Below are 16,363 nucleotides of genomic sequence, written 5' to 3' on the forward strand. Positions count from 1 at the left end.
AAAATGGGCGAAGACCGCCACGAGGAGGATGGAGTGGGGGGTGAGATGGTGAAGTTGGAGGCCGAACTCCTCTAGGAGCAGGAGGAAGAAGGAGGAGATCGGAAGAACCAACCCGCACATAATGTACGAGTTGAAAAGGATGAACTCCCCCGTGGCAAGGTCGCAGAGGGGAATTTTGCCGGCCCTGACCTTCCCGGCTTGCGCCGGCGAGGTCCATCCCAGAAGGCTGCGCACCGAGTCCAACTGGACCTAGCTCTGGAAGCGGCGTGGGAAAGGAAGCGAAGACATGGTGATGGTGGTGAGTTCGCTGGGGATGGATTGCAAGGGGCTGGGAAGAGAAAGAAGCCGAGTGCAAGGAAGATGATCGTGAGAAGGGATGCAGAGACGAAGGGGCGCTGCGGCGTCTGTTGGTGGCAAGAGCGAAAAGGTAGCCGTTCCCTTTGGCGCCTACCTTTTATGCAAAAAGCTGTTCCCTCCCTGCGCTCCGCGGCGACCGGGAAGAAGTCAAACGGTTGCCTGCACTTGCCTCCCCTCCTCTCACACCCTATGACCGGTGGGCCCGGGCCCGCTAGTCAGCGGCGTGGGTGCTGGAGAATTGAGGGAGAGGCGGAATCCGAACCGCCCGAGCCACGCGACGGGCTCGAATAAGACAAGAATATGAACCGCCTGACGCGCGCGGCGTGGGCGGGGGACGGGCCCATTGGGTTCCCACTCTGGCGGAAAAAGACTTACATGCCCTTTCCCGGCGGGAACAAGCTGTCCACCCGACTCGGTGCTGGGATCTGGCCCCACCTGCGGGTTCGTCCCTCTCCCGAGGTGGGCCCGGGGGCCTCTGTCGGTACATACAGACAGGGGTACCTCCTGCTAGGGTGTCCAGGCCCTTGGCGTCTCGCAATTCGTAGTCTCCCCTTTTGCCTTCTGGGGACGTGGCATACGGCCCGGGTCTGACAGCTGGGACCGTGGTCTCCGGACCCTCCCCGTGCTATTCCGGAACCGGGGCCCCCACGTCCCCAGGAAGGCTGGAGAGATCTCGGGTAGCCCCTGACCAGGGAGATCCGGGGCCGCTATGTGTGATGGCCGGACTGTCACAGGCCAGACCGCTCCGACCGGCCCCGGGGGACCAGACACCCCTCCCCTCGGGAAGGGGTCCGACGCCGCCGCGTGCCGTCCTACGGTGGGAGCGGGGCCGGCCCTGCCACGTGCCTGCGGCTAGAGGCCCTTCGCGGGTCTCCAGCCCACCTACCAGCATTTAATGCGGTAGCTGGGCCGGGCGCGCCCAAGTCAAAAAAGGCGGCCTGCCACTGACACACGGGGCAGGTAGGCTGACACCGCGGTAAGCCGCCTGTTTCCAAGGCGGCGCGTCGTAACACCGTGCACAGTACGCGGACTGTGTACAGTCCCGTCACGGTGCTGCGTATGTGATGATGGCCTGTAATAGGCAAGCCAAGGCGTGCACTGCAACAGTGCGCACGCAACGGGTCAGCGCTGTTTCACCGCCTGACTGAAGGTTACATCCTAATAGTGACAGCACGGCTTCGCTGTTGGGCAACACTGACACCGGACACTGTGCAAGATAAGGCTGTGCACGGCCATATCCTGGCCATGGATACGCACATCAACTTCCCGATAGAGAAGACTACGGAGAGGAGCTGGAGATGAAGATCTCCACATCTCTCATTGAGCAGGCTCCTGATGGCCGGGCCCACCTGTCGGGGCTCCGCACAGTGTAAGCACTCCCCTTGGACTATAAAAGGGAGAGTGCACTCGTTAGAGGACTCATCCAGGGTCAGATACACAAGCACAAGTCCAGGCTAAGTTCCAGGCAGGCTTACGCAATCAATACTACACCAAAGTGGACGTAGGGTATTACGCTCCGGCGGCCCGAACCACTCTAAATCTTTGTGTCCTTCCTGCGCTCATTGGTCCACCGATCGAGCGCTCCTAAGTCTCCTCCAAACCCATCCTTAACTAGGATTAGGCGGGTGCTTTCCGCCACCCGGCTGGAGAATTCCTCCGACAACGATATTTGTGGTTCTATTCATCCATTAACTGGGCTATTTAGGTACTTCATGGTACTTATTGATGCACCAACAAGATGGTCCCATGTATATTTATTATACATAAGAAACCATGCTTTCGCAAGGTTCATTGCTCAAATTATCAAATTAAGAGCATATTATCCGAAAAAATCCAATAAAATCCATCAGGATGGATAATGCCGCCGAGTTTTCCTCGAAAGCCTTCAATGATTATTGTATGGCTCTAGGCATTAATGTGGAACATTCTATACCTTATGTACATACATAAAATGGATTAGCCGAATCTCTATCAAGAGAGTAAAATTAATTGCAAGACCATTACTACAGAATTGCAAATTATCAACATCTTGTTGGGGTCACACGGTCTTACACGATGTAGACTTGATTCAAATAAGATCTACTGCATATCATACGGCTTTTCTGTTGCATTTAGTACATGGGAATCAACCAAGTATTTCCTATTTGCAAAAATTCGGTTGCGCTGTATACGTACCGATTTCACCACCGCAACATACATCAATGGGCCCCATAAAATATTGGGGATATATGTGGGGGTATAATCACCGTCAATCATAAAATACCTCGGACCTCTTATAGGGACTTATTCACTACCTGTTACGCTGATTGCATCTTCGATGAGGATAATTTCCTGGCATTAAGGGGAGACAATATGTACCATAACAAATGCCAGGAAATAAATTGGAATGTCTCAGGCATTCAGTCCTATGATCTACGTACTATAAAATTTGAACATGAAGTTCAAAAGTTTATCAATTTGCAAAATATTGCAAATAACCTGCCAGAAGCATTTACTGACTATAAAGGTGTCACAATATCACACAATCCTGTTGTTAATATGCCAAAAAAATAGAGATTCCTACTCAAAATATCCAAAAAAAATAAGAGGGGGCGAAGTATGGTAACAAAGGATAAACTTCAAAACAGCATCCGCGGAAACAAAGGAAGGCTACTTCCAAAATGGTAAATGCAAATCAACATCAAATTGATAGACACCAATTGGATATTGAAAATCCAAACAATATGGATGTTCACCAGATATACCATATACCTAGCACAAATGTGTCCACAAATATAAGTGCTAGGACATCGGGAAACCTTGACTCGAATATTTTGGAAAATATAGAAGAGTCACAAAGGGTAAATGAAATTTCCACCAATTATATTGATTCTGGAGAATTATTCAATAGAAAGACTACAATTATCCATATTAATTTCTGCTCTAAGATTGCAATTGGCCTTCAACCTGATGTCCATAGTAGAGTACATCAAGCACCCTAGCTGCATCAAATGAAAGGAAGCAATCGAGACAGAATAGCACTCACTTATAAAAATGAGAGGTATTCCCATCGGTTATACCTACTCCTTGTAATATTTTTCACATGGGATCAAAATGGGTTTTCATCCTTAAAAGAAATGAAAACAATAAGGTGGTGAGATATAAAGCAAGGCTTGTAACACAAGGGTTCACGCAAAGATCCGGCATCAATTTCGATGAAATATATTCTCCAGTTATGAGTGGTATAACATTCCTGTACTTAATATTATTGGCAGCTCAGAAAGGTCTATTCATACATCTCATGGATGTAGTGACAGCATTTCTTTATAGGTCACTAGATTCGGATATTTATATGAAAGTTCCTGAAGGGCTTGATATTCCGAACAAGAATAATTCTTGCAACATGTACTGTGTAAAGCTTCAAAAGTTATTATGCAGCTTGAAGTAGTCTGGAAGAATGTGGTACAACTGACTAACGGAATTCCTTCTGCAGAAAGGTTTTTTCACTAATGATGATTGGCCATATGTGTTCATCAAGAAATTCTTAAGTGGATTTTCTATCATATCTATGGCAGAACCAACCTGAATTACACCGGCTCAAGTACGCGAGTCCTTTCTTGAGGACTACCTCGTGCTTCAAACGGTATAATCCGTTGGCCTGTCGGGTAACGTCCCGATAAACCACCGAACGCAGGATCCAACAAGGTACCTCACACGATGGTGAGTCCAGAGATATAAATGCCATTACATTTTACACCACAAGCAAATATATTACAAAAATATACAAAGCGTCATTAACTCCCACTGAGAGGAGATTATTACAAAACAGGTTTAAGTCTTAAGATAAAACAGCGGAGTTTGAAAAGCGTAAACATTGTACATGTCGTTATTACAGATACATTCTAGCCCTGGCATGATATCACTCGGCGGAATCGGTGTTGGCCGGGGACGGATCCCACTCCACGGACCAACCATCAGGCAATGGGTAGGGCCATGGTGTAATGAAAGCTGGCTCATCAGGGAGATTACCTGGATTAAATCAACAAAAGCAAGGCTGAGTATACTAATACTCAGCAAGACTTACCCGGAATTGGGTATACCTTAGCCCATATCTAGACTCGTGAAGGCTTTTAGCTTTAGGTAGAGTTTTTAGCTGAAAAGCAATAAAGAGTAGATTCTTATTTTCAACTTTTAGCTTTCAGGTTCTAGTGGATTAACCATTCTAGGTAAGCATCTATAACTAGTCAAACATGGTAGAATCTTTAATCAAACATCATCTTTGATAAGCACAAAGTTGTTCTTGTTACTCTATGTGGCAAAGGGGGTAAGCAGTCTCAATCATCGTGAGAGGCGGACGATTCCTGAATCGAGATTCAAACCTTGCAAGGGTAAACCTAACACACACGCTTGGAACACCAAAGGGTCGTTCCGAAGCAACCGTTTGCCTTTCATTCCGACTCGTGGATCAGATCCACCACAAGCGACTGCAGGACATACGCACTTCCAAAGTGCAGAACGTATGTCTGTAGCGCGACTACAAAACCCGTACTCCTGGTTGCCCAGTAACACGTATACCTACACGTCGAACAAAGTAACCAAAAGAAGCAAATACATGTGGTGGGGGGTATGTCCACTCCTCGGGCCGATTGGTTACTAGGCTTACCGCTTACCATATTTCACGGCATGTGGCTAGTACTTTCAAACGCTTAACCACCGCTACCACACACTGCGGCCTTATCCAGTTCAACAACACAGACGGGGTATCACCTCAACCATGATACCGAATAAAACTCCCGTCCGTCATCCTTATAGTGATAACATGAAAGTAAACATCACAATTCCTATATCGCGCGAGTGACAGGAAATCACTCGACTACTACCGGTCCTATTAGCATAGCAGCTACTCGGACTCAAATACTATTATTCAATACATTGGTTCCTAGGATTTCATGCATCTAGGGTTTCAAACAATTCCTATAAACTTAATGCATAGAATACATAAATAAATATAGAGTGCAGTGTAATAAAAATAGTAGGTTATGTCCGGGGCTTGCCTTCGCTAGTGGGGTTGGGGTTAGTCAAATTAATATCCTCCGAATCTTGGTTCGGGGCTTCAGAAAAATCCGCGACGAGATTCCCGGGGTCTTCAGAATAACCTCCTTCTTGTTCCGGAATCAGCTGATAATCCCCGTCAGCGAGAGTGGTCGAGTCTACATGATATGCAAGATGAAGTTTAATGGGTGCATACATTTTCATTTTAATTCACGATAAAGTTGCAATCCAATTAAAGGAATATTACATTTCGACAAACAACTTAACTACCCTGTACTGGGCAGTCATTTATCGGGTATTATATGTTTTATCTAAACCCATTAAACAACAGGGTTAGCTACATTAATTATCTAACTAGTGGCATGGAGCAACAGGTGGGGTGGTTCCTAATAGTTATATTTAAAAGCTTTATTCATTGACTATACTAATTATTTACATGATCTTTATATTACTATAATATTATGGACTAATTTAAATTGTGTCCAATTTGTTTGACACCTAATCCTTGGTTGGAAATCTATAACAGATTATATTATTAAAGAATAGTTCCCTAAAATATTTCCATGATTTTTTGAACATTTAAATATATAATTATCAATTATACAAAATAAACTACACCTTATTTCTGATTAAACTTGCACATTAAGAAAATAATAATTAATTACTAGGATAATTATTTTTCTTAAATTCTACATGTTAAAAGAAAACTAACACAACTGATTTTACCATTTTATCATTTTTCTATGCATTACTATGCATTTCTTAAGCCCATAAGTAACTAAACTTAATATTTAAATTAGATCATCAAGCATTTAGAAACTGAAGTTCATTCCTTAAGTAAAGTTGTAGATCTTTAACTAAGGATTCCAACAAAATTTAATTTGCATTTTTATGATTTTTCCCTGAATAGATATAGAATTTCTAAGTTGACAGCTTTATTTACACAAGGAGGTCCTTTGAAACTATTCATCTGAGTCTATGGTTGTGCACATAACCCCCTGAACTTTTGATTCTTCTAACCCGAGGTCCTTGGCTGTGAACCAGAGCAGAGCAAGGCAGGGGCGGCCGTGTTCCGGCGACGGTGGTCACCGGCGGCGAGGTCCAAGGGCAGGGAAAGGCTCAGGGACTCACAGTGGTCTTGTTGCGCTACTTGTCGAGGACTGGGATGGCCGGAGAGAGAGGTCTCGACGAGGACCCGAGGCGGCGGCAGAGAGGTCTCCGTCGACGGCAGTGCTCCGGCGATGAACGTCGGCAGCAAACCTGCGCACGAGCTTCAGTGAGACACAGGGAACGTGTAGGTACCATCAATTGGAAGAAAACACATCGGGTCACAGGTAATCGACGAGGACAGTGGCGGCGGCGGCGGAGGTGAATACCGGCGATCGTCGGGAGGGAGATGTGCTGGACTAGAGGGTCAATGGATGGGTCGGGAAGCTTCACAGGGGTGATGTAGTGCTGGCTAGGGTATCGTGGTGGCGTGGAAAGGCTCGGAGCGAGCTGCCCACGGTGAGGCCGAAGGTGGCGGCGGCGGCACTTCGTCGGAGACGAAGTTCCAGTTGCAATTGGATGGCAACGAGTGGTCGAGGAGCACCAGTGAGCTACGGGGAAGCTTGCACAAGGGTGGATTGGGACGGAGGAGGCCTGGTGCTTGCTGTCCACGGTGATGCTGTGCGCGGCCGGAGCAAAAGGAGATGGCGGCGGTGGAATGTGGGTCGAGCGCTCGGAATTGTGCACTGGAACTGGAGGAATAGAGCGTAGGCATCACAGGAAAGCTGATGCGCGCGAGAGACAAGAAGTTAAGGCTCTATGGTGAGCACTCCACGACGACAAGGAGGTGGCGGCCGGAGGAAGCTCGGGGTCGTCGTGGCGCGCGCGCGAGAGGCCACCAGGGAAGAGGAAAAAGGTCGGGATCGAGAGGAGATGACGCGTGGGCATGTGTAGCAGCTGGAGGTGGAGCTCGGGGTCCTGTGCCGGCGGTCAGCAGCGGAGGCAGAGCGGAGCAGAGGGAGGGAAGCGGCGGTGCCAGAGGAAGACGAAGCAGGCAGGAGTCAGAAGGACTTGTTCATGATTTCCAAAGAGTTTAGGGACTTCTCTGTAAACTAAAATTTCCCACTGCTACAAAGGTCAAATGAAAAAGTGCTCAACATGAAAGTTGTAGAGTTTTTCAAACTCTACAACATTGCTGTAGGGCTTGGGTTCAGAAAATCAAGGTTTACAACTATTTGGATTACATTTTGAAACAAGATGGAATTTAAGTTAAATTTATCTTTGCCCACCTAAATTTGATCAAATTTTGGGCATATTTATAAATTTTCTGACCTGTCATGATTACTTGTATTTTTTACATATTAACCCTTAAGTAAATTTGAATGTGACTTTTATATTCCAACCATTTCATATGTAACCTTTATATTTGCTTTAATTACACATAAGCCCTTAGTTTCATACAAAGTCTATTTCTTTTAGGTTTTAACCTAATATTTGTACTTTTCTTTTCTATAGTCATTTGAATTTAACATTTAAGAGCATTTTACACACACTTGCACATATGAACTTATAAAATCTATAATTTACAAATACACCCCTAGTTCTCTATACAAACCTTAATATACATACAACACACTAGTAACTAGTGTCTATATTCTAATTACAGGAATGTTACAATATCCATGTATATGGATGATCTCAATATCGTTGGAAATACATGAGATATAGATGAAACCCGCAACCATCTAAAGATGGAATTTGAAATGAAAGATTTGGGTAAAACCAAATTTTGTTTAGGCTTTCAGCTTGAACATCTCCCATCAGGGATATTAGTACATCAGTCTTCGTACATCCAGAAAATTCTTCAGAAATTAAATCTGGATAAATCATATCCATCAAAGATAAGTATAGTTGTTCGATCTCTTGATATGAATAAGGATCAATTCAGACCAAAGGGTGAAGACGAAGAATCATTGGGACCTCAAGTTCCATATCTAAGTGCAATTGGAGCGCTAATGTATGTCAAAAATTGCACCAGGCCTAAGTGGGTTTTGGTGTTTAGATGATAAAACACATGTACGTTTAATCTCGTTATCTAGCATATGTCTAGGTGTTAAAGTTGAACAAGCAAAACATATGATGAAGTACCACCCCTCAAAAGGAAATGAAAAGGCGGTGGTTGAAATTTACTTGAAGAGTAGACTTTTGTTTTATTTTTTTGAGTATAGGAACTCTGTACTATCAAAAATGACTTCGATCTGTAGGTTTTGACTTAGAACTAGTGCTCAAGAGAATCCATGCAGATACTTGTGAGCCACAAAAATCACTTTAAAATGGTATTTTGAGAGTGTCTCTGCCAAAATTGGAGTCTCCGGGTGTCTGTCCGGAATGTCCGGGAAGAGTGTACAGAGTATCCGGACATATACCCGGAGTATCGGAGTACTCTTTCACCAACACACCAACAGCTAGTTTTGCCTAGTTTTTGTGAGTGAGGGGTATAAATACAACCCATACCCCTTCAGCCAACTCTCTCTTGCCTATTTTTCGAGCTGAACAGCCTCACTAGCCTTTCAAGAGCTCTCTCACTCTCTCTTCCTTTCTTGAGAGATTTCGTTGAGGGATTCCAGCAAGAGTGTTGCAAGAGAAGAAATCCGTGCTACTGAGCTGCCATTCCATCCTTTTGAGCACTTAGTCTTCGTCAAGCCGGTGGATTCAAGTTTATTACTCTTGGAGCTTTGAGCTCCTAAACGACTAGTCGTGCTCACGAATGCTCAGCTGAAGTTGTGAGCATCACGGGATGTTTGTAATCATCTTTCGTCTTGGAGGAATTTATAGTAACTGACCTTGGGCTTGAGTGTTGGTATGTTCTTGGGTGAGGAGAATAGGAGTTCTTAGCACCGTTTTTTGAACTCTTTCTCAACGAAGACGTAGCTTCTTTGGGAGTGAGATTCGGGAAACAAATCTCTATCTCTCCGTATGCTCTTTACTTAAGCTTTTGTCTATTTGGTTGTGAGACTAACTTTTTAGTTTTTCAGGTTGATCTACTTATTTACTAGCTTCTAGCTTGAACCAGCTTGTGACAAACGTTTAGAAGGAATCTCTGGTACTTGCAAATTTTCTCGATTTAAATTTTCTGCACCTGCACTTTAGTGTTTGTCTTTGAACTTTCATACCCGAACATTCCGGATATAATATCCGGAAACTCCGAACCCCAAGTCCAGAGTATCCGGACATATATTCGGAGTATCCGGATATTTGGGTTACTGATTGTTTGAAAAGTGTACTAAAATTGTAGATTAGTCTATTCACCTTCACCTGTTGGATCCAAATATATTCTGGCAACCATATCTTCAAATTTAATTGGTTTGTTGAGCTTGTTATGGACGGATTCATGGATCATGGATGGAGTTAGGTGGAAGGAAGGTGAAGGAAACGTGGGCAGGCTGTGGATATACTTTTCTGCTCTTTTGCAGCCACCGACAGTGGCACCCAGTAGGGGGTGCTGGGGTACTGGCTGCCTCCTTCATAGGAACAAGGGGAGCTAAAGGAGGAGGAGAAATAAGGTGGGAGAAGAGGAAGAAGAAGAAGGCTTCAGCCTCCCCTTAAATGGCTATGAGTCACCTCTGGTCACCGAGGAAGGGGGAGATGGAAGCTTTAGAATTCTTGTATCCGGTGACGTGCTCGTGGAGGTCAAGACCGTTTAATATCTGCTTTTTAATTTGTTCATTGTATGTAAAGTCGATATATGCGTTTGTAGCAATAGTGTGTCTTGTATTTGGAAGAACGGTTGAGGATCTCTCATATTCATCATACGAAATCTAACTATTTACTTCAGTTAGCCACATTAATCCACATCTTCAATTTAGTTTATTAATAATGTTTGCTTCAGAGATAGATGGTTGGATAATTTGGTTCTAGCCATTGTAATTAATAATTAGTTCTGGTAGATTTATATGGTTAAAATAATTGGTTTCTAATTACCCATAGTTTTTCTTCAAGCTTAAGGAAAAGAAAAGAATGGCAGCATGCAGCTGCCATGGAGACGAGCCGGATCCAATAATATAATTTAATTATTTTATATGAAAAATAAGTAGGAATGTTGAGTCTTATTTTACTATGTATATTCTATAAACATAAGTAGATATTTTCTAAATATATATATATATGCCGCATGTGCACTTTGCTGGTTCCGAATGATAAAAAATAGGTTCAATCAGAAAGGGGAGGATAACCACAGCCTGTGCATGCTTTTACATATTTCATCCAATACGCCTTCCGACTCATCATGCACTTCTCTTTCGTTTCCTGACACCCATGCACCGCAAGCTCCCGCCATTACCTCACCTCACACACCTCTCCGCCTCCTCCTCAGCCGCCGCCGCCGCCACCGCCACCGCCACCGCCGCTTCGTCGCCACCACCTAGCCGCCTCCCTCCTCCCGTCCCACTCCGAGACCTCCTCGCCCACCGGCTCCCGCATCCTCGTCCGCCCTTGCCTCCGGCCCCGCACCCTCACGCCGACATCCTCCTGCTGCTCCGCCGCCGCGGCGACGCCATCTCCCCGGAGCGCCTCCACGTCGAGCTCTTCAAGCGGGGGCTCGACGATGACCTCTTCCTCGCCAACCACCTCGTCAACTCCTACGCCAAGGGCGCGCGCCTGGCCCCGGCGCGCCGGGTGTTCGACGAAATGCCCGAGCGTAACGCCGTCTCCTGGACCTGCCTCGTCTCCGGGTACGTGCTGCAGGGTCTTGCCGAAGAGGCCTTCCGGATGTTCCGTTCCATGCTGCGGGAGGTGGAGCCCGGGTGCAGGCCCACGTCCTTCACCTTTGGGACAGTGCTCCGGGCGTGCCAGGACGGGGGACCTGACCTGCTGGGCTTCGCAACACAGGTCCATGGATTGGTGTCGAAGACAGAGTATGCGTCCAACACCACTGTGTGCAATGCCCTGATCTCGATGTATGGTAGCTGTGCTGTTGGTCCGCCGATCCTAGCGCAGCGGGTCTTTGCTGGCACGCTAGTCAGGGACTTGATCACGTGGAATGCCTTGATGTCTGTATATGCTAAGAAAGGGGATGTGATTTCAACATTCACGCTGTTCATGGATATGCAGCGAGATGATTCCAGTATTCAGCTGCGGCCAACGGAGCATACCTTTGGCAGTTTAATCACTGCGACATCTCTGTCGTCATGCAGCTCTGGTGTGCTTGACCAAGTATTCGTGAGGGTACTCAAATCTGGTTGTTCTAGTGACCTCTACGTGGGTAGTGCTCTGGTTAGTGCATTTGCAAGACATGGCTTGCTTGATGACGCTAAGGATATTTTCCTCAGTTTGAAAGAGAGAAATGCAGTTACTTTGAATGGTTTAATGGTAGGTTTGGTGAAGCAACACTGTGGTGAAGAATCAGTAGCTATTTTCATGGGCACGAGGGATTCAGTTGCTGTTAATGCAGATACATATGTTGTGCTACTCAGTGCCATAGCTGAATATTCTGTATCAGAGGAAGGGTTGAGGAAAGGTAGGGAAGTCCATGGGCATATGCTTAGAACTGGAATTACTGATATGAAAATCGCTGTTAGTAATGGTTTGGTTAATATGTATGCCAAATGTGGTGCCATAGATGATGCCTCAAAAGTGTTTCAGCTAATGGAAACGAGTGATAGGATTTCATGGAACACCATCATCTCAGCTCTTGATCAGAACGATAATTGTGAAGAAGCAATAATGCATTACTGTCTGATGAGACGAGGTCGCATAGGCCCATCAAACTTTGCAGCCATTAGTGGCTTGAGTTCCTGTGCAAGTTTGAGACTTTTAGCTGCAGGCCAGCAAGTGCATTGTGATGCTGTTAAGTGGGGCCTAGATTTAGATACTTCTGTTTCAAATGCACTGGTTAAAATGTATGGAGAATGTGGAGCTATGTCAGAGTGCTGGAAGATTTTCAACTCTATGACTGAACAAGATGAAGTTTCTTGGAACTCCATGTTGGGGGTAAAGGCAAGTTCACAAGCACCTGTTTCTGAAACTGTGGAAGTTTTCTCCAATATGATGAGGGGTGGTTTGATCCCAAATAAAGTAACATTTGTAAACTTACTGGCTGCTTTGTCTCCGTTGTCTGTTCTTGAAATGGGGAAGCAGGTTCATGCTTTAGTGCTGAAGCATGGAGTTACAGAAGATAATGCCGTAGATAATGCACTCATATCATGCTATGCGAAATCAGGAGAGATGGATTCCTGTGAGCATCTGTTCTCTAAGATGTCTAGCAGAAGGGATGCCGTCTCATGGAATTCTATGATTTCAGGGTACATTTACAATGGCCATCTACATGAGGCTATGGACTGTGTTTGGCTTATGGTACACACTGGTCAAATGATGGATTGCTGCACTTTCTCCATTATACTAAATGCATGTGCCTCTGTGGCGGCATTGGAGCGTGGAATGGAGATGCATGCTTTTGGCATTAAGTCACACTTGGAATCAGATGTTGTGGTTGAGAGTGGTCTTGTGGATATGTACTCCAAGTGTGGAAGGGTGGATTATGCCTCAAAGGTTTTCAATTCCATGACTCTGAGAAATGAGTTCTCATGGAACTCTATGATTTCTGGTTATGCAAGACATGGTCTTGGAAGGAAAGCCCTTGAGATATTTGAGGAAATGCAGCGCAGCAGAGAAATTCCAGACCATGTCACCTTTGTTAGCGTACTATCTGCATGTAGTCATGCTGGATTAGTGGAAAGAGGTTTAGAATACTTTGAAATGATGAGGAATCTTGGTATACTGCCTCAGATTGAACATTATTCTTGTGTTATAGACCTTCTCGGCCGAGCTGGTAAGCTTGACAAGATAAAAGAGTACATACAAAGAATGCCAATGAAACCAAATGCTCTCATATGGAGGACTGTTTTAGTTGCTTGTCGACAGTCAAAAGATGGGGCTAAGATTGATTTGGGGAGAGAAGCTTCAAGGAAGCTTTTGGAAATAGAGCCTCAAAATCCTGTAAACTATGTTCTTGCATCCAACTTTCATGCAGCTACAGGAATGTGGGAAGATACAGCCAAAGCCCGAGCTGCAATGAGGCAAGCAGCAGTGAAAAAAGAGGCTGGTCGCAGTTGGGTAACGCTAAACGATGGAGTCCATACTTTCGTTGCTGGAGATAGATCACATCCAAACACCAAAGAAATATATGAAAAGCTGAATTTTTTGATACAAAATATAAGGAATGCTGGTTATGTTCCCCTGACAGAGTATGCCTTGTATGATCTCGAAGAAGAAAACAAAGAGGAGTTGTTGAGCTATCATAGTGAAAAGCTAGCTGTTGCCTTTGTTCTAACTCGCTCCTCCTCAGGTGGTCCAATAAGAATAATGAAGAACCTTCGGGTTTGCGGAGATTGTCACACAGCCTTTAGATACATTTCTCAGATCGTTGGCCGGCAAATCATTTTAAGGGATTCTATCCGATTTCATCATTTTGATGATGGGAAGTGTTCTTGTGGGGATTACTGGTAACCGATTTGCAAGGCTGGTTCCTGTACCAGTTTTTAATTTCTCATCAGGTCATAGTACCACACTGCCAGGTACAGATTTCTTAACTTTCTCAGATTTGGGTCAAATATTTCTGTTCGAATATACAGGTACAGTTAGCATTAAACAAGAGAGAGTAAAGTTAGTGTTTCTCTTCAGATGCATGAATTTACCATTTCATACCAAACTCTTGGGAAATATTATTCCATTTCCCCTATCCTAAGGAATTTGTTAAGCAATCGCAGCATCAGTCAAATGCTCAAAGCTTACCATTCTAACTTCTAACATGAAAGTTGAATTCATTGACGCACTTTGCTGTGATGTGTAGACTAATATGGAACTTTAGAGGTATTTAGTAATGATGAGCTGGAAGCCTAGAACTTGTGCTTATTTACAAGTGTTATCTTTTCATGACAGTCCATGGATTGCACACACTGCATTAGGTAAAATAATATTTGCGATGCACCCATAATCTTCCGAATAGCTACTTTTCCCCATGAACAAGTGCAGTATGTTTAATATTATTCCCAAGCCACCACTTTGCATGCCTGATATGTGTTCAGGACATTATGATGTGTGTTAGAAATAATCTCATGTGAATTATTGTCATCAGTAATTAGCTATATTTCAGCAAGCAGTTAAAGAAGATTATGAGCTGATCACATGGAGGAAAATCCTGCATTGATTAGGAGCCCATCACTTCCACACTTTAGTCCTTTATCAGCTATATATAGTGGAAGAAAAACCTGAAAAGCTGCAAGCATTATAGCTGCAAAAGTCTACTGTCTTCTAGTGTTCTTAGGTGAGTCCCTGATGCTCACCTCGCAGGGGACGAGGCTGATAATGTGCATATGTTACTGTACTATCCTGGTTCATCTAGCTTATTAACATATATAGTGGACTTATGTGAGTTTGAACTCAAGCTACATGAGCTGTTAGCCTGTTACCAGCTGAAAACATATACTTTGATTGGAATTTGGCACCTTGTAAATCGTACATTAGCATTAGAGAAGTTTTACCCTTTTGCATGCATCGTAACCCAGTTAATCCTAATTGAACCACCATGTTGCCTTTCTCCATGAGTAAATCCAGGTTTCTAAGCAAAGAAGAAATCTGGAAATTGGCTTTATGTTCATCCAAATCCACAGGACAGCACAAATGAAACCAAGTTATAGTTAAACAACGTGCAATATTGAACTTTCTATATGCCATATCAAGTAAGGTACATTACATTTAAAAGACTTATACAGAACGACAACACCAAACATCCACCTTTAATCCAAGTCCACAATTCCAAAATTCGAGAGAAGGATCTTCATTTGCTGGACAAAATCCGAGCCTGTCGCATACTCTGTTAGCATCCCTACTGCAAACCCAAACATAGCCCATCTGCAGGATTTGTAACAAGCTTAATTAGTGCATGAGATAAGCTAACCTATTCAAAAACATGGTGAATCTGAAAATGATGGTTTGTAGTAACTTCTCTAGGTCTTATTCCTAATTGACTTTGAAATATGTCATTCCTCAATGAGAATAAGCGATCTAGAGTTCGATGTTTGTCTGATTCATTGATTGTTAAGGAGCATGCTGTTTGTTACACGCTTAGGCCAGATCATTTCCATTTCGCTCATAAATTTGCAGTTCCTTCAAAAGAATCAAAGCTAATAAGGAAAATAGCACTGATCATGCTTTGATAGTTCAAATAACCTTCTGGCTCATAATTTTATGCGTCTTGCAGGGGGCAAACTTACCTCCCATTGGAAATCTCATTCTTCGGCAAGAACCCAAAGAAGGGCCCCTGGTCGGCCTCCTCCAGCTTCTTCTGCTTGAAATATTCCTGCAGGTCCTTGGCCACCTTCCTCTGGTACTCCAGCGTGACAGCCCCAGCCACCGGCTTCTGCACAGCTGCCGCCGGTGCTGCGGCCTCAACCGGCTTCTGCTCAGGAGGTGGCCGTGGCTGCTCCGACGACGTAGGAGCAGCCGGCTTCACGGGCGTCGGGGGCTGCGACAGGGTTGGAGGTGTGGACAGAGCCGGCGTCTTGGGCGGCATCGGCGGCGGTGGCGAGAGCGGAGGCGCCGCAGGTCTCCGGATGGGCCCCTCCGCCTTGGAGCTTCTGATCACCGCGAACGATGCCCGGTATGCGCGGTGCGAGGGCGCCACCGAGACGCCCCCCACCTTCACCTTGATGGAAGGGATGGACGGAGCCAAAGACATTGCTGCGTCGCTTGAGCTCTGCAAGAGCCGGCCGGCTGGTTCTTTTGTTTCTTGGGAGAGGGAAGGAGAAGAGGGAAGGAACGCGTGGAGAAGCTCGGGACACACACCCACGCTCTCGCTGTGGATAAGAGTGTGTGGTGCCAAGTTTCCGTCTGCGAACAGAGGGCCCGAGACCTTAATCGGGCGTGCTGTCTCCTAACAGTTTGTGAGGTTTGCAGGGACTCAACATGGGCGCAGCGCATTCAGACATTCTGC

The 16,363-nt window shown here is 45.1% G+C and overlaps 2 protein-coding genes across 2 annotated transcripts; one reads left to right on the top strand and one right to left on the bottom strand.

The window, feature by feature from the left end:
* The first annotated feature begins 10,588 nt into the window (after nucleotides 1-10,588).
* LOC112894164 (putative pentatricopeptide repeat-containing protein At5g09950) lies at nucleotides 10,589-13,941 on the top strand. Its single transcript, XM_025961786.1, has one exon. It carries the CDS (start codon nucleotides 10,690-10,692, stop codon nucleotides 13,876-13,878), a length of 3,189 nt encoding a protein of 1,062 aa, XP_025817571.1. The 5' UTR covers nucleotides 10,589-10,689; the 3' UTR covers nucleotides 13,879-13,941.
* Nucleotides 13,942-15,065: 1,124 nt separating this feature from the next.
* LOC112895223 (light-harvesting complex-like protein OHP2, chloroplastic) lies at nucleotides 15,066-16,243 on the bottom strand. Its single transcript, XM_025963156.1, has 2 exons — nucleotides 15,645-16,243; nucleotides 15,066-15,282 (listed from the first exon to the last, which is right to left on the bottom strand). The coding sequence occupies exons 1-2, from the start codon at nucleotides 16,106-16,108 to the stop codon at nucleotides 15,168-15,170; spliced, it is 579 nt and encodes a 192-aa protein (XP_025818941.1). The 5' UTR covers nucleotides 16,109-16,243; the 3' UTR covers nucleotides 15,066-15,167.
* Between the last annotated feature and the right edge of the window lie 120 nt (nucleotides 16,244-16,363).

This window comes from Panicum hallii, chromosome 5 (genome assembly GCF_002211085.1).
Source record: "Panicum hallii strain FIL2 chromosome 5, PHallii_v3.1, whole genome shotgun sequence".
NCBI lineage: Eukaryota > Viridiplantae > Streptophyta > Magnoliopsida > Poales > Poaceae > Panicum > Panicum hallii.

Excerpts from the sequence above, each read along its gene's own strand:
- LOC112895223 (XM_025963156.1), bottom strand. The coding sequence starts at position 16,108 with ATGTCTTTGGCTCCGTCCATCCCTTCCATCAAGGTGAAGGTGGGGGGC. Across the intron at positions 15,283-15,644 it reads AATGAGATTTCCAATGGGAG|ATGGGCTATGTTTGGGTTTG; the intron begins GTAAGTTTGCCC and ends CAAATCCTGCAG.
- LOC112894164 (XM_025961786.1), top strand. The coding sequence starts at position 10,690 with ATGCACCGCAAGCTCCCGCCATTACCTCACCTCACACACCTCTCCGCC.